We start from the raw sequence: 24,614 nt of genomic DNA on the forward strand, positions 1-24,614 counted from the left end.
CCAAATTTGTAAGTTGTTCATTTGTTCTGATGAACATAAAAGGAAAAGTTTTGATGAATCTTTAGCTAGTTATTTTCCATAGAATAAGTTAACATATTGAAAAATAGTGCACAAGTTGTTTGGACCACTTTTATGATGTCGTTTTGTCCGCTCTGGAGCTCAGTCAACCGTTATTGCAGAGACTAAATAATGACAGATTGTGGTCTACATGATTTTGTCCCGTTCTGTGTGATTTGCAGATTAAATACAAGGCTAGAGGTTGTATTACAAAAGTGCAACTGGACATTAGGGGGTTGTGTGGGTAGTTAAAACTCTCAATTACAGACTACATGCACTCATCAGCTGTTTGTTACTAACTACACAATTTTAGTATTTTATTACTGGACAGATTATAGGCCTAGTTCTGCAAAATATAAGCAAGCCTTTATAAGGGTCCATTTCAATGGTGCCACACAAAATGCAAAATTACCAGCTGGGTCAATTAAACTTAATATTTCCTGATACTGAAAGCAACTTTTTATGAGGTGTGGTGACTAACGCACTAATAACAGGTTTATACACATTTCAACCAGATTTCCATGACTTTTCTATGACTTTTGAGGCAAATATTCATGACCTTACGTTCCATGAAACGTCTCTATATAAATGTAAAATAAGAATAAAAATCCATGTTCAAATCACAGCATATCTTAACTAATTAATGGCAAGCTATGTAATTGAATAGAAACATTTATTTAAATAATGCTACCCCACCAGTAAGATGGTCAGATAAAATACCATGTCTGACCCTCTGAAAAAAAAAAAACTCCACTGTGTAGCAATGGATTAACATATCAATGGTAGGCAACAATGTTAAATAAAGTAAATAAAGTTCTAGTAACACTGACAGTCTTCACTGACAGTGTCCAGTAACACTGACAGTAACTTTACAAGGTGGCAGTGCCAGATACACTTTTGGAATACAAAATTTGGTAACTACGAACAGTTAAATCAGCTTTGCCTCCTATTTACCATTAATCTCATTGGATAACCATGAGATTAATGGTAAATAGCCAATCATCCCAATCATCCCAATCATCGAGATAAGGTCCCCATTTGAATTCTCAAAAAAAGTGTAACTGCCATATACCCCTTGCCAGGGTCTGAAATGACCTTTTTCATTAGGGGACCCTTTAAAATGGATTGCTATCCGATTCATTAAACAATTATTTACCCATCAAATGGACCTATTTAACAGGTTGGTTGGTTGTTTGTATGCAGCTGTATTCAAAACCAAATCCAAATGAATGGGAAAGACAAGAGAGAGGGAACTGAACAAAGAGAGGACTATGATTTACTCGATACACTCCTATTTATCTTTGCAGTGATAACACATTCAGAATAAACTTAAATACTCTTGATATGATGTGACTGTCCAGAGTAGTAAAAGCCTACTAATGAGAAAGCGTCCAAGAAAAAGGATTAGTTTAAGCATTACTTACATAGATCTCGTTGTGATCGAATCGCTTCTTTAGATTCTCAATGAAGCTGTCTTCTGACAGGGGCTCAAGGAGGACCATATCACCCACCCCTATCATATTGTCGAGAAGTGATGTCTTCGCCTCCATTTTGGACAGCACCCCCTAAAGAAAAAGTATAATATTAAATTGATTTTTTTTAAAATATTAAATATTCAGATAAAATTTAGGTCTTGACTGAAAAAAATAAAAATGACAAACGCATACAACAAAATGAATAAAACATTACCTACATTTAAAAATAACTACGATTGTAATAATAAAAAAGCATATATTCATAAAAACAATTAAATAAAAAACTCAAAAGAGCAAACAAAAGGAACAAGAGCCATATTATTATTACAAATAAAAAAATATATTAAAAAGTTTATTGTGTTATTTGAAAATATCCCAGTATTCTACATGCTCTTCTTCCACAGTCCATTAAAGCTGATGTCTGTTCATATCGATAAAACTTCACCATCAGCTTCTTGCACTTCTAAACTAAAATAATGCAAATGAATAAAGTAGAATTTGCAAAGCAGCACTTGACTGGACCGGCATGTTCAGTTCTGTTGAGGACACCATGGACACGATATTCCACTGGGAATTATGTAACGAAAAACCCTCGTCCCAGCTGATGACCCATAGATAGTCCCAAGATGTTTTATGGGGTAGAGTCATCAAAATGCTACTTTCTGACTAAAAGTTTAAGCAACTTTAAGCAACCTCCTCATCAACATTCAATTGTGATCTCACAGTTAAACTGCCAGGGGCTGCAATTTCTCCTTTTTCTGGTCACTAATCCAGGTGCCAATCGCATTCAGGGCCTTGATACCAGGCTTTACTGAGCCCCTAAACCCCCTATGCACTGTTCAAACAAATGGGGAAAGACAAAGTGTTATGCTCAGCATAAAGCTCCTCCAACAAGAGCCTACGCTTTCACTCCCAGCTCACCCAGTGAAAAAAAACAAAAAAAAAGCACCCAGCATAACCAGTTCTAGTCTAACATTAGCAATGATAGTACAAAATAAAGGAAATACATTGAAATACATTGCGGTTTGTTGATAATAAACATGTCATTTGTGTGCACTGATAAACTTGACAAAAAATACAACTTTTTTCTTAATGTAAATGAAGGATTAAGTGGTGAAAGTGAACAGCAGTGAACAGCAATATATATTCAGTTTATATTATATATATATATATATATATATATATATATATATATATATATATATATATATATATATATATATATATATATATATATATATATATATATATATATATATATATATATATATATATATATATATATATAGCCTACATTTAAAAATAATAAACGCTCAAAAATCCATTTCACAAGCATGCGTGTTTTTTCATCCGTGAAACAATACACTAGCCTGTAAAACATTTAAATGATTATAAGTAAATAATGGTAATCTTAAGAATATAAGAAAATTAAATATTTGTTTAAAAAAAATATTTGTTTCATAATCTATTTCCCCACAAACTGTACAAAGATGCGTCAGGCTGGTCTGTGCTTTGAGATTAATGTGGGACTAGGCATGTGCCGATATCAATTTTTCATGTTGCGATTAATTGCTGAAGTTTTATCACGATATATGATGTTATCACGATATTGAAATAAGTTGCAAAAAAAAAGTGTTGCCATAGCATAACAGCTTTAAGAACTATTTTTGTAATAACAAAAATAACTGAATGTTTAAATACAATAATGCACCAAAAATATATACAGCTCTGGAAAAAAAATTAAGAGACCACTCAATGAGAAATCAATGTTAAGTGGTCTCTGAGAACGTGTCCCTTTGACGCAGAACACAGCGGTGTTGAGCATTTATACGGTTGATGGGCAAAGTATTCTTGAGTGCATTATAAAACAAAATATTAATTGTTAATAAATTCTTATTTGCAATATTTTAAAGTGCCCATGATAACAATGTCGTGCATATTCATTATCGTGATAAATCGCATTAGGGCTAGGCTTGGGCGGTAATACGGTAAAATGGTATACCGCGGGATCTAAAAATAGCAACGGTATCAGTTTCAATACCGTCAAACCGTCAAAAAAAAACAGATCAACTTACATATTGCTGATCAACAATTAATTATTAAATATTTAATAAGTTGAACTAATTAAACTATTTACATATTAAATACTATTTATTTATTTATTAAATGCCTAAATATGTGTATGCGTTGTTGTGACAGAGTGGATGAGAGAGAGAGAGAGAGAGAGAGAGAGAGAGAGAGAGAGAGAGAGAGAGAGAGAGAGAGAGAGAGAGAGAGAGAGAGAGAGAGAGAGAGAGAGAGAGAGAGAGGGGAAAAGACGGCGAGTCGGGCACTGAGTTATTCGGTCTCGAAAAAGAACACAACTTCTGCAGTTTGGAAGTATTTTGGGTTTTGACGGTAAATACAGACGAGGCAATTTGCAAATTGTGCAACAAAAAGATGACCGCGAGAGATGGAAATACCTTGAACCTAAGGGCGCATATCCGAAACCACCATCCACTCACTGCTGCGTGGATGAAAAACTGAGCGCACCCTCGGACTATGCTGTAATATTGCCGAAGCCTTTTGTCACACAGCTGGCAATGTAAGCAATAAGCATGAACTCCACAAAAATCAAGTGAACATGGGACTCACAAAAAAAAAAAGTCAATTGTCTGACAATTGTCTCATAACGGTAAGCATAAAACGTGCAGAGAGTTTCTCAGGGGCAGGGGCTCAAATGTAAAAAATAAAATAAAAATATAGGCCTATATATATATATATGAGCCAAGCCAACAGTTTGGTGACGCTGTCTGAGCCTTACATCATAATGTTTTAATTATTCACGGTAATACCGTATACCGAGGTAAAATAGGGAGGAGGTTTGACGGTATCAAAATTTGGATACCGCCCAAGCCTAATTAGGGCTGGGCGATATGACGAAATATATCGTCTGGACGATAGAAAATGTCTATCGTTTTATATAAGGCTCTATCGCTTACGCCACGATAAGGCGTTTATGGCAGAATTTTATGTCAAGATGCACCTCACGCCACGGCATGCCCATGCAATACATAAACGCGCTCCCTCTGTCTCTCTCTCTCTCTCTCGCTCTCTCACACACACACACACGCGCGCTGCAGCCTCCCTTCCACTCACGTCACTTTTTTTAAATACCCCCCACAGCGCGAAACACGAGTCCCGCAAACGCGCCGCAGAGGAGCTTGTTTGTAATCAGAGGACAATGGCTCATTAGTTTCGAAATGGTTTGGGTACAAGGTGATCGCGTTGAAAATAAAGGCGTTTGTTCAGCCTTAGAAGCTCATTTGAATCATTGCCGCGGCTCATTTAAGAAAATGACAGCTCCGAAGAGACGCCGCTTTAGTTTGAGGTAACGTTACTGCTAACAATAATAAAGAAAGACGATCAACACCTTATGTTACCACTGAAATGAAGATGTAATATATTTCCAAATGTAAGCCCATCTTATGCGGAATGACGCTTCATACTGTCGTCTGCCCTGACTCTAACCTCGAGTGTTTACTTTTTGCAAACCTTGTGAGCGCGCAAACCCAAACGCTGTGACCTCGCGCCAAATGTTTTTATTGGTTTATTAAGTACAAACAGGCGAGTTATGAAAAATTGAGTGCGAGGGATATGTTCAATCACACAAAAAGATTTTGAAATGAGACGGCCAACTGTAGTAGCGTTTAGTCCACTGTCTATAATAGCCTAATTTAGAGATCACTTTTTTATTTATTTTAACCAACAACTTTGATCGGTTAATGTTGATAGCCATCGGTCAAACGGTCATCGGTTAACATCCCTAGGCAGGTGTTAACTTTACTAACAGTCTTGCTTTAAAAAAAGGTTCTAAATAAAATAAAAATGTAGTCCATACTACCTTTATTTGTTTTGTATATCATTTCAAACTGCATTTCCACATTGCAATTTTGTATAGACTATTCATAAACTGAATTAATAGAAAGGTTGCTATATCGTTATGTATATCGTTATCGGGATATCAAATGAGCTATATCGGGATATGAAATTTTGGCCATATCGCCCAGCCCTAAATCGCATTATCGAAAATCAGCACATGTCTATGTGGGACACAAGCTGGTTAGACTCCTGCTCGAATATCTTCGTCTTCATGTTGTTTTCTCCTGATGTTGCAAAGCAACACTTGTTGTAAAACATCTGAAGAGCCAATTTTATCTTCTACGGGGTCAAGACATTGAGCCTGTTTGATTATGCACTGCTAGAGAAAACGAAAGTAAAACTGCTGCGTTTGAACTGCGCTATTCAAATAAACTTGACGCCCCTCAAGTCTAATAACAAGCACAAACTGTGATGAATAAAATACGGTAAAACGGTAACCATCCCAGCCCTACATGCCAGTTATGAAAAGTACAATTGCTCTCTGGTCTCCTGCACTGCATGATGAGCATCAACCAAGAGGTCGCAAGTAAAATAGCATTGATACCAATTTTATAAATACCAATACCAACAACAAATTTGCCATTAAGAAGACCAGACGACTCAATTTGTAATGCTGGGTCAATTTTTGAAGGTGAACAGAATGGTAATTTGCTTAAAGGGGTAATGAATTGAGAAATCAACAGTCCCTTGAGCCTTTGCTATATAAAAGTTCATGGTAATATAAGAATATCATGTAAGTTTCAGAGCTGAAAACTTCCTTGTTAGTAAAATAATTTTTTTTATAGACACCAGGCCATTTGTAAACAAGACACAGACACTGGATTTGCAAACATAGAGATTAAAACAATGCTGTGCCTTCTATATTGGAGCCGACAGGAATGGTGCAACACATTTATGTGAATAATACATGTTTCTTTAGATGCGATAGTAGCTATTGCATTGTTACAGATCGTATTGATTATGTGTACGTGACAAGTCTAACAGAGCATACCAGCACGCCGTGACAGGCTGGAGAATCCCTTATTTTTGGGTTCATTGCGAAATCAGACTCCCAGGGCTCGCAAATCCCAAGGTCCCGGTTTTCCGGAGGGGCTACAAAAACATAAGCATGTCGGCGGGCCGCTGAATCTTAAATAGTGAAATAACATTGATTTATTGATCTCCGTTGTGTTTGAAGAGAGCGCACTTAATTCAATTAATCACGGGTGGATGAGAGATAAATCAATGTGTTTTTTTGATAAAGACGTTTACGAGCCCAGCAATTGAGACTCATTCGGGTTGCCACTTTCAATACAAACCCTTCCTCATGTGAACTTGAAAGGGGAGCAGAACCTCATTAAATATATAAATCTCATCCAATCCTAGCCAAGGGTGTTTACTTCCAAGTCACATCAAAAACCAGCGTTCAGGAGAGAGCCTCAAAAGCAGTGTAGAAAATAGCCTATTACTTAGTTACTATGTTTTTGAATGTAAAAACCATGGGAACACCATATGACGACCCCAGACAACAGTATAAAAAAAGTTCATAACACCATTAAATCTCCTTACAGGTGCTTTTTGCACAGTTTATGGAGTTAATATTTGGTAGACATCCTTGAACATTCTTTATACCATTTGTGTGAACAATTTATTACAGTTGATCCTTCGAGTTATAAATTGCTTGATTAAGTGTTGGAGTGACAATAAAAGCATTTTTTTATTTTTTTCCCCATCCATTGTTTGAGTCAATTTGTTAAATATCCTTGAACATTCTTTGGTGTGCAAAATCAATCTCACCTAGGGAAACCAAAGAGCTAGAGCCAGCCCTGGCAAAATCAAATCGCTGATAGATCAGGCTGGGTTTACCCAGTCTAGCACGATACTACAATCAATGGGCCAACTGATTCAAGCTGATAGAAGAGCAACTTTGACTGAAATAACCACTCGTTACAACCGAGGAATGCAGCAAAGCATTATTAAAGCCCCAACACGCACAACCTTGAGGCGGATGGGCTACAACAGCTGAAGACCCCACCAGGTACAACTTATCTCCACTAGAAATAGGAAAAAGAGGCTACAATTTACACAAGCTCACCAAAATTGGACAGGTGAAGACTGGAAAAATGTTGCCTGGTCTGATGAGTCTCGACATTCTGTTGAGATGGTAGAGTCAGAATTTGTCGTAAACAGAATGAGAACATGGATCCATCATGCCTTGTTACCACTGTGCAGGCTTTTGGTGGTTTAATGGTGTGGGGGATATTTTCTTGGCCCACGTTAGGCCCCTTAATGGCAATTGGGCATCATTTAAATGGCTTACCTGAGCATTGTTTCTGACCATGTCCATCCCTTTATGACCACCATGTACCCACCCTCTGATGGCTACTTCCAGCAGGATAATGTACCATATCACAAATCTCGAATCATTTCAAATTGGTTTCTTGAACATGACAATGAGTTCACTGTACTAAAATGTCCCCCACAGTCACCAGATCTCAACCCAATAGAGCATCTTTGGGATGTGGTGGGCGAGAGCTTCGTGCCCTGGATGCGCATCCCACAAATCTCCATCAACTGCAGCATTCTATCCTATCAATATGGGCCAACATTTCTAAAGAAAAATGAAGGCAGTTCTGAAGGTGAAAGGGGGTCAAACACAGTATTAGTATGGTGTTCCTTATAATCCTTTAGGTGAGTGTATATTGTTAGATAACAATACTAGCCCTGGTGGCTAATAAAAATCAGTTATCTCAGCCAACTGCTTAGGATAGAACAATGAAGCTCTTTAGAATGTTTTTTTCTTTCTGTTTTGCATCATCTTTGCTGTGGAATAATAGTGGGGGGAAATCACCTATCTCTACGTCTAGCTCAATTTGTGTCTTGGCAACAGCTGTAACCTAGCAGCCAGGGATATAATCAGCTACCTGTGAAAAAGGACAGAGGAGAAGACCATGGACTAAGGTCAAACAAGACATGGAGAAACTCTGGACGTATCCAGCAGTTCTCCTGCAAAGAGAATAATTCCAGGACTCACTCTCCCTACTGCATAGCAACCCCTGGCAAACTCTACAAGTCTAACTGAATACCAGCTGCTCTGGAAGGGCAAATTATTGGCCAATAAATATTCTTTTCACAGAAAACTAGTTTTTTTTCTTCTTTCTTTAATTCATGATCATCAGTGCTTCAATAAATTATTTGAAAGATGTAGTTACACATGGATTTTTAAATTTTTTTTTTCTTTTTTCTTTTTTTAAAGAAAACTACGTTTAGGAATGGTTTTTATTTGAATATCTTTTGGTTTATTATGTTGTGCCACATGGCACAAATTGACTATTTATACTGTGGAGTTTATACAGGAAGAACAAGCCAGGAGGAAACCAGGTAATAAACACCACCAAATATGTGGTATTAAATCTGCAAGTTACAGGGTCGTATGTCTCTGAATATAACATTTATTTCAAAACCACCTTTTCTAGCAGGGAAGATTACAGCGCGGAGAAACATTAGAATGCAAGTCCCATTGAAAGTGGAAACAGTTGTTCTATTAAAAATTACAAAAGCATGGCATGATCGCAGTAAATGTGCATGTGAATGTGTCCTGTGCTGTTAGCCTGGTAGCCCAGATTCCCCCAACTGACATAACTACATTGAAACAGCCCTGAAATACATGAACCATATAATAAATCCTTCAGGATCAATCTACAGATCAAGAGAGGAAGGATTATAATTTCTGACAAGGACACATCATGTGGATTTTTTTTAATGGCATTGCTGCAAATATTTTGCAAAATGGGATGGGATGGGAATAGATAAATGGATGGATGGATAGATGGCTTTTTGGTTGAATGTTAGGTCTGCTAAGATATATTAAAAAGACAATATTGTATTTTATTTTTTATTTTTTGGCCCCACTTTATATTAGGTGGCCTTAAGTACTATGTACTTATATCAAAAAATAAGTACTATGTAAATTGTATTGCAAAGCACCTTTGCTGATATTGAGGTGGGATACGGGTAGAGTTAGGGACAGGTGTGGTGGTTTGGGTAAGTTTAAGGGTAGAGTTAAATGTAAGGGAAGTGCCAACTGTGTAATTACAAATGTAACTACAGAAATTAATTACAGACGTAATTACATGCAAGAATTTTTTTTAATGTAAGTACAATGTAAAAACATGTATGTACACAAATGCAATGTATCAAATGATTAATTAAAATGTAAGTACATAGTACTTAAGGACACCCAATATAAAGTGGGTCCTTTTTTGTTGTTGTTGCGATTTCATACCCTTATAAAAACTTGCCTGTTTTCACCATTGCAAAGGAATTGCTGCTTTCAACAAATGGGCCATGCAGTTTCCATACAGTGCATCAGGTCAGACATGCTTTCCTGCTCATAATTGGATGCAGTTGATGTGCATTAGCAGATAAAAAGCATCATTGTGGAATACAGATTTCAGAATCATTGCATAAAGCTCCCACAACTCTTTATAAATCCATCAGATTAAGCTGCATAGTATTTTTAGTTACATGACTGCCCTAAAATGAAGACACCATGTGCAGCATCAGCATTAGTATTTCTCTGGATTGACCGGCTGTCACCTTGCTGAACTGGCCCACACCCAAAACTCTGCAGCTGCCCTACATTTCTAAGTGCAACACTAATAATGTATAATTTAAAATTCCTGGAAGCGAACCACGTGACAAGGCAAGGCAGAAAGTCCCTCTTTTTAAACTTCCACCTAAAACAACCATACAGACATACACTTAAACAACTGAGATCAAACAGACCCTCCATTTACAATTTATAGCACCTTTAATTAAATAGGATTCAGCTCAGTTTCAAATCAACCCATGCCTTTTCTCAAGCGGAAAAAAAAAATGCAGAACCAAAACGTTAACCTTACACTTGGGGATGCCAGTGGAACAAGTAAACAACATAATAGGGTTTAATCGAGTACAGATTGCTGAATAAACGGCCAGACACATGGCTGGTGATGGCAGCTTCAGCTGGGATCCAAATGAAGTGATGGAGCAAAGCCATTGTGGCTATTTGTGAGTACTTGCAAGCATGCTCAGTGACCTGAAACACTGCTATGTGAGTCTGCACCATTTCCAGGGTAAACCCTTGGATTGACTTTCCACAATCCCACGGGAGTCAGGCTTGGCAGACTAGAATGCATCCCTGAATCACATCTTTGGGACATTTATCATTTAAAATAATAACAATAGTAATAAAACAAAAAATGGTGACAAGTCTATTACTGGTTCACAATTTCAGCAACTAAAATATTATGAATTTCTGCGAAGCCACCATAAAAGCTTGCTAATGTCCAAATTAAGCCTATAAAGATGAAGAGCTTTTAAAAGGCATGCGCTTGAAATTCTCAGTCATAAAGTATCATAAATAGGCTTATTTAAAAACATCAGCATCATATAAATATGCTTACAATATAAGTGCTTTAAAAGCTACTTTTACAATAGCTGTAATCGAGCATCACATGACCACTACATTATAAATCCTTACAACAAATAACTTTATCTGCTGCAGCCTGCAACCATTAAGCAGGGGAGGTGCTTTCATCCATGTACCCACCATTAACTGTGCCCAAAGAGGGGTTATTTGGCCTATTTTGACATGAGGGGAAAATTCAAATAACGTTAGGTCTACGTTACTTTCTCCTAGTGACAAATAATAAATAAAACCAGTATGCATTTGACATTTGAAGCTCACACTCAGAAAGTCGCATCTCAAGACAGTCCTTTGAATACTGAATTTAATTCTCTTTTACGTGTTCTAGCACTTGAACTGATAAATTCACACAAAATGATGTAAAAATGCCCATCTTTGCAAGCATCCTAGAAAACAAAAGTTTTGTTAATTTGTATGTCTCAAAACAGTTGAGAAATAAAATGCATGTGTAACAGTTTATTGGATCCGTTCATTCGGTCTTAACTCTTTGCCCACCAGCGTAAAAATAAAAAAAAGGTTGCCAGGCACCGCCAGTGTTTTTGACCAGTAACAAAAAGGTAATAGCCTATAGAATATTTTGTTTCATGAATATCTGAGCATGCAACATATTAAATAAAAAGCTGACCCTCTTATTTAAAAAAAGAAAAGGGGAAAAAAAAGAAAAAACTTATTTTAGCTTCATGCTTTTTTTTTTTAATCAACACTTTTCGTGAAAGACTGTATCCAGATCAGATTCAAAACGGTGATCAAACAGATGGAGTAGATCGAGTCCATCAACACCCCTAATGCTTGCACAGTCCTGTAGCTCATTTCAGTTAGTAGATAGTTTTGGTTTATATGATGTTTAATGTTGATGAACGTTTAATGTAACAAATCTGCTTCAAATTTTTTTTTTATTTTTTTTTTTATATGTAAAGTGTGTACAAATACTATAAAATCATACAAATAACTGGGAATCATGTTAAAAAAATGCAGTGCACATTTCATTTATCTATTATTATTATTAATAATATTATTATTATTATTATTACGTTGTTGTTTGGTTGTTTCCTTATAAAGATCCAGAAATTTGTGTGGTTTTTTTTTTTTGTCTTTTTTTTTTGCCATGTGTTTTATTTGTATTTTTTATTAAATGATGTCATTACGTTGCATTCCTTGCTGCCAGCCAATCGCTGCATTGCTGATCGTGGTTTCGAGTATCAATGCCTATGCCCTTTTCAGGGAACACTGGAACGCGCAGTAATGTCAGACAACTTTAATCATGATTTTTGAATCCAATCCTCAAATTCATTTGAAGAACTAAATTTATTCAGAGATCAGTTATCATGATTAGAATTGTGATGTAAAATCATCTCGGGTATATTAAGCGAGGTATGAAGAACAGACCCCAGGTCTTTAACAATGTTTTAAATGAACATTAATTAGGCTAGTGGTTTTTGCTGTAGCATCAAAATTGTAATAAAGAATTGTTTGGGGTGTCTAAAAATCTAAATATTTGAAACACAGGCCAGTAGAAATAATATTTTGAGCCCTGCTGAAGCAGCTCTAAATATGTTCTGTGCTATTAAATAAAATAAAAAATATATTTTATAAATCTATTCATTAAAAGTACTCAAAGTATAACATATACAGTATATTGCCAACAGTTTGGGGATGTCTGCCTTTACATGCACATGCACTTTTAATGACACCCCATTCTTAATCTGTAGGGTTTAATATGGAGTTGGCCCACCCTTTGCAGCTATAATAGGAGAAGGGTTTCCACAAGGTTTAGGAGTGTGTTTATGGGATTTTTTTTACCATTCTTCTAGGACAGGGGTTGGGGAATGTTGGAGAGCCACTGCCCTGCAGAGTTTAGCTCTAACCCTAATCAAACACACCTAAACAAGCTAATCAAGGTTTTCAGGATTTTTTCAGGGTTGAAACTAAACTCTGCCGGGCAGTGGCTCTCCTGGATCAATGGTCCCTACTCCTGTTCTAGAAGCACATTTGTTAGGTCAGGCACTGATGTTGGACGAAAAGGCCTGGCTCGCAGTCTCCACTCTAATTCATCCAAAAGGTGTTCTATTGGGTTGAGGTCAGGACTGTGTGCAGGCCAAAGCCTCTCAATCGACTAGTGCCAGTATAGCTCATAACCCCCACTCCTCAATGTATTTTAATGGACACAAGACAAACTAAATAATCAAATTAGTTCTGCCCCGATCTAGCAGAACATGTTTTTCACGTTCGAAAACGTGAGGAGGACTGCAGTGCCTTTTTTGGTTATACCAAAATATATTGGTATGCTGAAGCATTAAAAGGTTAGTTCACCCAAAAATGAAAATTATTTCATTAATTACTCACCCTCATGTCGTTGGACACCCGTAAGACCTTTGTTCATCTTCAGAACACAAATTAAGATTTTTTTGTTGAAAGCTGATGGCTGAGAAAGGCTTCAGATAGGCCTCCATTGGCATTCAGTACATTCCCACTTACAAGACCCATAAAGGCACTAAACACATCGATACAAAGTCCATCTCACTACAGTGGCTGTACAATAATGTTGCAATGCGACGAAAATAGTTATTGTGTGCACAAAAAATCTAAATAATGACTTTATCTGCCAAGTTATTGTCTTCCGTGTAGGTCTTGGACGTGAACTCACGCGATAGCGGCGCTCCTCTTCGCTTCCGGGGTCATGTATCTGAACAGCGGATCTGCATCATATTCTCGCGCATGCTTCAAGTTCATGTCAATAACTTGGTGGATAAAGTCGTTATTTTGATTTTTGTGCACACAATAACTATTTTTGTCGCATTGTAACATTATTGTACAGCCCCTGTAGTGAGATGGACTTTGTATCGATGTGTTTAGTGCCTTTATGGGTCTTGTAAGTGGGAATGTACTGAATGGAGGCCTATCTGAAGCCTTTCTCAGCTATCAGCTTTCAACAAAAATATCTTCATTTGTGTTCCGAAGATGAACGAAGGTCTTATGGGTGTCCAACCCATGGTTGGTGAGTAATTAATGAAAATTTTCATTTTTGGGTGAACTAACCCTTTAAGAGATCCTTTCACTGGAACTAAAAGGCCATTATCCAGGCAACCACCAAAACCTAGACCATCAGTTTGCCAGACAGATAAGCATGAATTGTCACTCTAGAGAACAAGTCACCACAGCTCTAGAGTCCAGTGGTGGCGTGCTTTACACCACTGAATCCGGCGCTTTGCATTGCACTTGGTGATGTAAGGCTTGGATGCAGCTCCTCAGTCATGGAAACCCATTCCATGAAGCTCCCTACACAATGACTGTTCTTGAACTAATCTGAAGGCCACACAGAGTTTGGAGGTATGTAACTATGACACCTATGTCCATGGATGTGATAGGAACATCCAAATTCAATGATTTGTAGGGGTTTCCCAAATACTTTTGGCAATATAGTTTATATTCAAATAACTGCAACATTTTGAGAGGGTAGCAGAGACTGACTCGTAACGACAATTAGATTTGAAAATTCGTAATTTTAATTACTTTGGTAAGCTGAAGTGGGCAATATTATTTTAAGCTTGAGTTTACTCATCTGTGAAGAGTTCTCAACCAAACATTATCCCTTACTGTAAAACTAAATCTGAGACCTCGATAAAAAGGGGCATTCTACTAGAGAGAGTGACTCTACTGTATAAAGCATGTGAGACCTAAGCCTCTTGAAAAGTCAATACTCTCTTCAGTCTCTCACATCTGTTGATTGTGGTTTGCAAAGCACCTTTCCAGAGAAGCGTGATGTATTTGTAGGCGTCCAGTGGGTGGACTAATGCATAAGCTCCAAGTGAGGTGAGTGTAAGGTGCAAAGAAATAGCATCACGTGCAATACTTGTCATTTCTACAATGTTTACTGCAAGAGAAAAGAGAGGGAGACTTTATGTGAACTCCTTATATGACAGATAAATCTGATTTAGAGAAATAGGCCTACCTGCAGCATCTTCAATACTCCAATAAGGACATTTTTACAGTAATGGGCTAATTAGTAATTAATAAAACCAATAAAATCAAAGTAACTTCGTGTTCTAGTACAATTTAGATTAAAAGGGAAGTATTCACAACAACTACATAAGTCTAATGTCCGTAAATCTCTCAGAAACATAGAAGCAACAGAAAGAAAAAAAGAAAACTGGGTAACCATTTTCTGAAGAAAAGGTTCACTGTTGCTCTGCCACAACGCTAGGATGTTCAGTTGTTTCCTGGATGTTGCTATGCAGTTGCTAAGGTGTTCGGTGTTGCTATATGATTACTATGCTCTAGTCTAGATGGTTGACAAGGTGTTGCCATGCAGTTGTGAATACGTGGTTCCTATATATGGTTGCCAGGGTGCTCTGAGTTACAGTTGCTTATGTGTTCTGGTTGGGTTTTAGAGCAGTCATGTGGTTAAAATGTTCTGTGTGGTTACCAGGGTGTTGCTATGCGGTTTCTATGGTATTTTGAGTTTCCACAAGTCTCTATGATATTGTGGTCCATTCGGTGCAAGTCTATGGAATTTTATCGCAGATTTTATTGTTTGCTGGGGGGTCTGATAGAAAAGTAACACCACACTTCTTCCCAATAATGATTTATGGTATCATGTATCAATCTGATGGAAAAGCAACACCAAACCTCTTCCCAATAATGATTTGAGGTATCAAGTATCAATCTGATAGAAAAGCAACACCACACCTCTTCCCAATAATGATTTGAGGTATCATGTGTCACCATAGTAAGTCCTGAGAGGAACGAGTTGCGTGTGGAAGTTTAATAGGTTTAGGGGTTGAAAAAACCTTTAATCCAAATGTACACGAGTACATAATAGTGATAGTAATGTTTGTCCTACCACACCACTAAATAACTAGTGGGGGACAATGGGCACTAAGCACACTGGGTTTTGACTTTGATAGATCCAGCTCAAACTCAGCAGGCTTCAGGCTTCTTTGTCTCTGCCACTTAACTTTAAGACGCTCAAAGTTAAGTGTGTGTGCGCTGCCATATCTCCCATACATGCAAACTCCCATACTGCTGCGCTCTTTATGCTTTATCATTTAAGTCGCCCGTTAACGCGCACGTTGCTTGGCAATTGACCCAAACATGCAACTGTTTTATTAATCGTGGATCGTGTTCCTTCTATTTCTTCATTAACCCCTTCAGATTCTCCAGCTCAATTAGCCGGTTTACACTGAATAAAAGTTCAACCCTGTTTTCTTGTGCATTGATGCTATGAGAGTTCATGCGGCACGCGGTTTTGTTTGTTTAACTTAAGACCCACGCACCCTTTGTGCAACAATAACTAAAGTAAGTTAAACAGGAAACTGATCAGTTATCAAAATTAAAATGACCATCGTTAAATCAATTAAAGAAAAAGTACATGTGGCGAGAATATAAGTTCTATTGCCAAACCCAGAAGATAAATCCGGAATAAAAAAGACAATTTTTAAATGAATGAAAACGTAACTTGCCTCAGCTCTTGTTTAAAATATCCCTTTTAATCCACTCTTGAAGGCAAAGCGATATCCCGCACTAAGTAAATGGGGAAAGGAGATTTGCGTGTTGCCAGGCGCTTTTGTCTCTGTCCCGTGAGCAGTGTGGGGACGCGTCTCTCGTTCAGTGAAACTGACTGAGATTACTGCTCCATGAGCACGGGGAGTGGTGACTGGAGTCCCACTGTGATAATCACCTTATCCCAGAAAAACGCCCATCTTCTCCAGCCCCTTGAACTGCCACAACTTTCGGTAAGCACGAACACTTATTGCAATACTGCCATCATGCGTCGTCTAATTGAAATTGCATTGAACCAATTTGAGCTTGTCGGAAATTTAACATTCAACCCTGATGAAAACAGCACATAATTCAATAAGTAGCCTATTACATTATTATTGTAATAAAAAATACACTACGAGAAATGTATTAAATCATAAACTCACCAAAAAACATGTAATATTTGCATTATTGTAATAGCTTTTAAAACAAAAAACAAATTGGTATTCCCACACAGAAAATTAGAAAAACAAAATTCTAAATCCAGTCTTAAACTCCCAGCGAAATGCAACATATTTAAATATTCATTGTGTTAGGGGGAGATTATAACCTCATTAAGGGTAGGGTTAGTTCTGGGGGTGGTTTAGACACAGGGTGCTTTAGACACATCTCAATCAACTCCATAGCTTCGTTGGCCGTGAACAAGTAAGACTAGCCTATATCGTGTAGACTACACAAATTCAGGCCCTGGTAAGGACAGTTAGGACCCTGGCTCAATACAAATTGGGACACTGATGACCCTATTTCCAGTTGCATGACAACATTCTCATTAGAAATGAAGCCCTGTGAAGCCCTGAAGCCATTTGGTGAGATCAGGGGCCATGTGGTTTTTATGTATTTGTGTAACTGTGGGTAAAGAATATGGGCACAAAAGGGCACATTTTTAAATTATTTTTTAAATTAAATATAAAAGTTATTTGACTGTTTTAGCTGAGTCTATTTCTCTTCTTAAACAACACTTCCCCTTCCTTGAGAATAATCTCTCATGGGGTACATAGTGTACACAAAAACTGCAATGTCATCAGATATCAGATATAACAGCTTCCCCCAATATACCAGTGAATCTTGGTTCTTGGTATATAGCCACGTTTTCACCAAAATTACCCGGAACAATTTGTCCCAGGACTTTTCCCTCCAAACCTGATGCTGTCTGCATTTCCATTGCGTTCCAAAGTACCATGACGATTAGGCATGTCTAAAACCATAATTAGAAATGTATCAGAAGGAGGATTAAATGCTTTTAACATTATTAATAATATATTTAAATTTAACTGGATCAAGCACTGTCTTTTTGAGAACAATTTTCCATGGTTCTTTATTCCTAAGTTAACTTTAAAGAAGAAGAAGAAGAAGAAGAAGAAGAAGAAGAAGAAGAAGAAGAAGAAGAAGAAGAAGAAGAAGAAGAAGAAGAAGAAGAAGAAGAAGAAGAAGAAGAAGAAGAACCAGGGATGTTCTAACAAGGAAATATTTTTTTTCAAATAAGTTTTTATCACATGAAATAGCTTCAATCATTCAAACCAATTTTTTATTTGAAATTATGATTTTCTTTTCTGTTTAAATGCACATTTATTTTAGAAATCAATATATTTATATACTTGGAGCTCATGGAACCCAAAAATAAGTAGATCCCTATCATTTAGTCCCTATCATAAATATCATAAATATGCAATTCCTAATAAAGTCATGAAAACTCATAATATCCTTGTAATGATTTTATTCGTCCGTGTTTAGAATAACATGATCAAGGATTTCCATTATGCTGTTTTTTATAAAAAGGAAACCGAAACAATCTTGTATTTATTTTTCAGTTGTAATGATACCAAATTATTTTGGTCACAAGGTTCTATGTTTCTTTTTGAGATGTTTTTCAAGTTCACTATAATTGATATAATGGTCTTGGTTATGGATTGTGATACCGGTTTTTAGTTTATAGTTTATTTAGAAGAGTTTCTTGTGTTAATGTAACCATTTATGTGTGTATGGATACTAAAATATTTGTATTTATGTGTGTATATATATGTGTGTGTGTGTGTGTGTGTGTGTGTGTGTGTGTGTGTGTGTGTGTGTGTGTGTGTGTGTGTGTGTGTGTGTGTGTGTGTGTGTGTGTGTGTGTGTGTGCGCGCGCGCGCGTATACTTGTGCATGTATGATGTTGTGGTACTATTGATTTTGCTAATGAGACATTCAGTCATTGAGTGTGATTTACTAATTAACGGTTCTCTGGAATGATTGGTCATGTTACCTTTTTAAAATTTTAATGGATTTATAGTATTACAAATCTATGCCTGATGAAGGTCATGAGACCGAAACGTTGCTAATAAAAAGTTTCTGATTGTTTACAAGTATTGATGGTGTGCGGGATTTCCCTTTGTTTGTTTGTTGAGATACCGGTTTATAGGAAATGTATAATATAATTAAATGTCTTGTTTTATTTGGGAAATATCATATACATAAAGCAAAATTTGTTAACTTTACCAAATGGTAGCCTAGATAGACAATTTTCCACACAACTCATTTCAGGATGAATCGTTTTGATTTGATAGTTTTTTAAGTGTGTTTGTATGAAAATGTTTTCCCCTATTGTTATTATTATTATTTTTTTAAAGGAAAAAAAGGGGGAAAAAAGGACATGTCTAGTCTCTTTTAGGTACCCGTCTCTAGAACTTTTATTTTGACGGCACGTTTGGTGCACCAACTTTATCTGGACTGTGGAGGCGCTGTGGTGCGCCACAACATCGGAAACAACAGCTTGTGATGTGCTTGTTCTACTTTCACATAGCACTGATCCTCAGTAGAAGTGATATGTGTAGTTTTACATAACTGCTGTAAACATGTCAACGCTGTCAATGAAAGAGCAAAGTGGCTGTCGAAAACTGTTAAAATTATTATCCCTGGACGACTTGTTCGCCCTTAAAGATACAGTAACGAATCGTCTGATTGCTGTAGAGAGCACAGAAGGTAAGACGAAACTGTGAAGCTAACCTTTTCTCAAACTGCTCTGTAAACGTCTGGTGGGCAGAAAAGGGTTTAAATAGGCATCACACTAGGTTTTAAGCAACTTTTGACTATTTTGTCAGGTCATAATAAATATTTTGTTTTTATGAGCTCTGTAACGTTGTTTGTCAGCCTGTCACAGTCTGTTTCCTGATCAACAGAGGCCATTGAGGCCATCATAACTTACTCACAAGATGCTGAGGAGCTCCTCAAGAGAAAGAAGGTACACCGGGATGTTATTTTTAAGTATCTTGCCAATGAAGGAGTTGCCATGCCCCCTAATAGTGACAAACATCAGCTGATCAGGAGAACGATTGGGTTTTGGTCGTCTGCTGAGGTAGGTTTCGAGACATCTTTTTACTGGGTGAATCTCTGAACACAATTTGTCAAAAAACATGCTTGGGTCATTGACAATGTATTGCAATCAACAGATTCTTTTTTTTTTTCTTTTTTTTTTGTGACAAAAACTGTTTTTTATATTATTTATTTATTATTATATTATTATTATTTTCATGACACTTAAAGGGTTAGTTCACCCAAAAATGAAATTTATGTCATTAATGACTAACCCTAATGTTGTTCCACACCCGTAAGACCTCCGTTCATCTTCGGAACACAGTTTAAGATATTTTATATCTAGTCAAGAGTAGGCACTCTATACTGTCCATGTCCAGAAAGTGAATAAAAACATCACCAAAGTCATCCATATGTGACATCAGTTAGTTAATTAGAATCTCTTGAAGCATCGAAAATACATGGTCCAAAAATAACAACTTCATTCTTTCAGTAAAGTTATAAATAACTTTATTCTTGTCTTCTCTTCTGTGTTTGAACAAACGGTCATGAATCAGCATATTGATTCATTATTTGGATTGCTTGTCAAACTGTTAAACTGCTGAAATCACGTGACATTGGCGATCCGAATCATGAATCAATATGCTGATTCATGACCGTTTGAATCTTTATTTGAGGTTTGAAAACAAACGCGAAAGATTAGACAGTGCTGAATAAAGTTGTACTTTTTGTTATTTTTGGACCAAAATGTATTTTTGATGCTTCAAGAGATTCTAATTAACTAACTGATATCACATGTGGACTTCTTTGATGATGTTTTTATTCCCTTTCTGGACATGGACAGTATATTGTGCATACACTTTCATACACTCTCGGACTAAATATAAAATATCTTAAACTGTGTCTGAAGATGAACAGAGGTCTTACGGGTGTGGAACGACATTAGGGTGAGTCATTAATTACATAAAATTATTTTTTTAGGTGAACAAACCCAACCTAACTAAGTGGGTTATTGATGTGACATGGCATTTTCACTGTCATACTTTAAAATGCAGTAAATGGTTAAACATTTCTGTCTTACATGGACCTTCTTTGTCTTTACACAAAAGCACCCTCTGCTGTCCTTGAACGCCTGCTTCATTCAGCGTCTCCTTCACTTGTTCATGTGCTTCTCATTTACATCTGAGCGCGCGTCCCTTTCACACAGAATACAGCGGTGTTAAGCATTTCTACGGTTGATGGGCAAAGTATTCTTGAGTACATTAGTTTATTTTTTTTAATAATTGTTAATAAATTATTATTTACGATATTTTGAAGTGCCCACGATAACCATATCGTGGATATTCATTATCGTGATATATCGCATTACCGAAAGTCGGCACAAGTCAAGTGTCAATTAAAGATGACGAAGTAGTATGTACCAAAGCTTGCATACTTTTTTGCTACACACTCACAAATTTACAAAGTTAGTGACCCCTTATATTTTCTTAAACATTCGACTTCACACTATACATAATAGATAATAATCAAAAGTGGTTTACAAAAAACACCACTGACTTTGCTTTTTTTTACTGCTTATTTGTCAACTATCCAAGTACATTTTACCCTAATTTACATTGTTAATTTGCAAAAGTCTAATTAAATTACTATTAAAAATGATTTTACATTACAGCAAAGGTAAAGTATTTATGCATCATGATAGAGACTGTGGAATATTTGTACTTTTGAAAGTTTATTTGTCTAACTGTGGGGTCATTTAAATGAACCGGTGAAGGTGATTCAAAATTGAGGAAGCAAAGAACTTTCAAATACAGTACAGTGCCTTGTGAAAGTATTCGGCCCCCTTGAACTTTTCGACCTTTGCCACATTTCAGGCTTCAAACATTAAGATATAAAAATGTATTTTTTTGTGAAGAATCAACAACAAGTGGGACACAATCATGAAGTGGAATGAAATTTATTGGATATTTCAAACTTTTTTAACAAATCAAAAACTGAAAAATTGGGCGTGCAAAATTATTTGGCCCCTTTCTTTTAGTGCAGCAAACTCTCAGAAGTTCAGTGAGGATCTCTGAATGATCCAATGTTGACCTAAATGACTAATGATGATAAATAGAATCAACCTGTGTGTAATCATCCAATAATCCAATAAATTTAATTCCACTTCATGATTGTGTCCCACTTGTTGATTTAGTTTAACAGTTACAGAATTACAGTTTTATATATTTATGTTTAAAGCTTGAAATGTGGCAAAAGGTCCCAAAGTTCAAGGGGGCCGAATACTTTCGCAACGCACTTGATATTATAAAACATTGTAATAAATAAATAATTTGAAACCCCTTTTTATGTTTATATTTAGGTTATGATTTTAAGCCTTAAATCATAAGGTTGAACAATGGCGTCAACTATACCCTAATGGCCTAATACAAAAAAAGCTCTATTTTGCAGAATTTGGAAGGGGTCATAATCATCATATAAATAATGTTACAATGCAAGAAATCTTAATGTTCGTTAAACTAATATTATTACTTTAATGCAATGTATTATAGATTGATTGATGTATTATGGATTGCTTGATTGATTTTTGGTGTGCAGTGTGGCTTGGACATGTTGAGATTCACCCCACTGGAAATGTCATTGATTGATTTGTTTGAAAAAATGCTTGATTTTTAGCTGTTATGCTTTCAAGAGTTGATAATGATAATTAAAAAAAAATCACACTTTGTACATCTCTATTTTTTTTGAATGAAAGTTAAATATCACATCCCATGGAACACCACTTAAGCTGGGATTCAGTAGAAGTTTATGGGCAAAAGCTTTACCATATAAAACATGTCCTAACTTTTCAAAGCTTTATAATGCCAGTGAATGCGTCTTCTGCTTTCAGCTTGCATAGAAAGTGTAACACCTCTCGCGGTTCAAAATGCTTATGCTACGTCCAATCAATGTCATTGTTGCACCAATTACATTTTTATTTTTCTTTGTTGAATAATGAACTTGGTCTGCCGGAAAATTTTGCTTTATAACGTGTTAAATATAGATATTTAGATTCACTTAAGAAGGCCTTTAATAACCCCTGGAGCCTTGTGGATTATTTCTAGATGGATATACTTTTTTAGGCTTTACATTTTGGGCTGCCATTCACTGCCATTATAAAGCTTGGTAGAGCCAGGACATATTTTTATACAACTCTGATTGTATTCGTCTAAAGGAGGATGTCCTATACACCTAGGATGGCTTGAGGGTCAGTAAATCATGTGGTAATTTTAATTTTTTTGGTGAACTATCTCTTTAAGTAATTATACGAACAGGTTTTCCACTTCTTGAAAATCACTGGCCGCCACTGCTTAACAAGTGCTTGAATTTCATTCTTTCATATATGTATGAATGCTGCATTAAATGTTACTTGTAAAGCTAAGCTTTTATAGGTTGTATTGTGACCTGGTCTATATTTCTAGCAGATCTCAAAGAGTGAGAAGAACACAGTCATTACAGATGAGGTTGGAGATGGTCTGTCAGACCTTGCAGCTTTGGGAAAACAGTTTTGCCAGTGGTTCTACCACCTTCTGAACTCTCAGAACCCTGGTCAAGGGCATCCGGTGCAGGACTGGGGTCCTCAGCATTTCTGGGAGGATGTGAGACTTCGGCTTCTCTTATGCTCTGGAGAGCAGCGTGTAGATGAGTTCAATGGGGCAGAGCTGGTCAGCAAGCGGCTACATGCTCTTGCAGGAGAAGAACGTCTGTTGTTCTGCCCAAACTTGGAAGGTTTTGGGTTAAAATGTATTTCTTCAGCTCATGGACTGGTGATAGTTGCTGTAGCAGGGACCATCCACCGTGACAATGCCTGCCTTGGGATTTTTGAGCAAGTGTTTGGGCTCATTCGCTCACCAATGGACAATAATCGTTGGAAAATAAAGTATGTCTATATAAAAGTAGAAGCACAAAGTGCTATAACAGATAGACAGTTACCGCTTATTACATACGACTCAAAAGAGTTGCTGAGGCTTTGCAATTGAGAGTCAGAGATCCTTGAGGACATTGTTTTTCGACAGTGAAGAGATGCACTGCATTAAACATGGATGATGTTATGTTCTGTTCAACAGCTGTGTGCATGGGATAGATACTCATTTATAAGATGAGTTTGTATTCTTTGTTGTCTTGAAGGACAGTTTTCAGTCAGTTTGACCCCTAGTAAACCTCAATTCAATTAATGCTAAGATTTCTGTCAAATGTAAAAATACAGAAATATTATTGTTACTGATTATTGATATAGATTGAAAATAAAGTTGATCTTGGCCTAAAACTATTTAAATTAAATTTTACAAACAACATGTAAAAAAACAAACAAACAATATTTTGGACGTTTCAGTAATTTTAGATCATATGTCAAAAATTTAAATCTTTTTAATTGTTACATTATTTGATATTATTATTATTATTATTATTATTATTATTATTAATTTGTGAATTATTAGTGTTATTTTTTATTTGTATTTTTTGTAGTTGGCTAGACTTCAAATTGTCTGGAGTGTTGGAATCATCTGAGGCTTCATTTTAATTCCACATTTTTTATTTCTTCTGAGTACTTTTAATAATACTATTTTCCCTGTAAAATATTTGTTAAGAACATCTCTGTGTCTCATGGCTTTATTTTATTCTGTTTTTATTTTATCTTTATGGATTTTGGGAAGAATATATATATATATATATATATATATATTTATTATTACTATTACTGTATATTCCACCAAATCATTTCCACATACAATTTTTGTTTTATAGCAGTGTTGTTACATTCACTCATTCCCATAATTACGCCTCATGATCATATCTGTAGCTTTATTGCGGATGGAGCCATAACACTATTCTCTCCTTACTGGAATAATG

At 36.3% G+C, this 24,614-nt stretch overlaps 2 protein-coding genes across 7 annotated transcripts in view; one reads left to right on the forward strand and one right to left on the reverse strand.

Annotated features, from left to right (window-relative positions):
• Positions 1–16,570, reverse strand: part of myo1b (myosin IB) — a 103,622-nt gene extending 87,052 nt beyond the window's left edge. For 3 of the 5 annotated variants that reach the window (XM_067443287.1, XM_067443288.1, XM_067443286.1), the window contains exons 1-2: positions 16,362–16,570; positions 1,482–1,622 (exon numbers count right to left, since the gene is read on the reverse strand). In XM_067443287.1, coding sequence (XP_067299388.1) covers positions 1,482–1,607 — 126 coding nt within the window. In that variant the 5' untranslated portion in view covers positions 1,608–1,622; positions 16,362–16,570. The remainder of the gene's footprint in view (positions 1–1,481; positions 1,623–16,361) is intronic. The other 2 variants (XM_067443290.1, XM_067443289.1) reach the window with 1 other exon arrangement.
• A 2,597-nt stretch (positions 16,571–19,167) lies between these two features.
• On the forward strand, positions 19,168–24,091 carry c5h3orf38 (chromosome 5 C3orf38 homolog). 2 transcript variants are annotated; one of them, XM_067443292.1, is made up of 3 exons: positions 19,168–19,397; positions 19,595–19,770; positions 23,186–24,091. In XM_067443292.1, the coding sequence occupies exons 1-3, from the start codon at positions 19,271–19,273 to the stop codon at positions 23,741–23,743; spliced, it is 861 nt and encodes a 286-aa protein (XP_067299393.1). In that variant the 5' UTR covers positions 19,168–19,270; the 3' UTR covers positions 23,744–24,091. The 2 variants fall into 2 exon arrangements, with proteins under 2 accessions (XP_067299393.1, XP_067299395.1); XM_067443294.1 differs by having other exon boundaries at positions 23,189–24,091.
• Positions 24,092–24,614: the final 523 nt, after the last annotated feature.

The sequence above is a fragment of the Pseudorasbora parva genome, chromosome 5, assembly GCF_024679245.1.
Source record: "Pseudorasbora parva isolate DD20220531a chromosome 5, ASM2467924v1, whole genome shotgun sequence".
Classification (NCBI taxonomy): domain Eukaryota; kingdom Metazoa; phylum Chordata; class Actinopteri; order Cypriniformes; family Gobionidae; genus Pseudorasbora; species Pseudorasbora parva.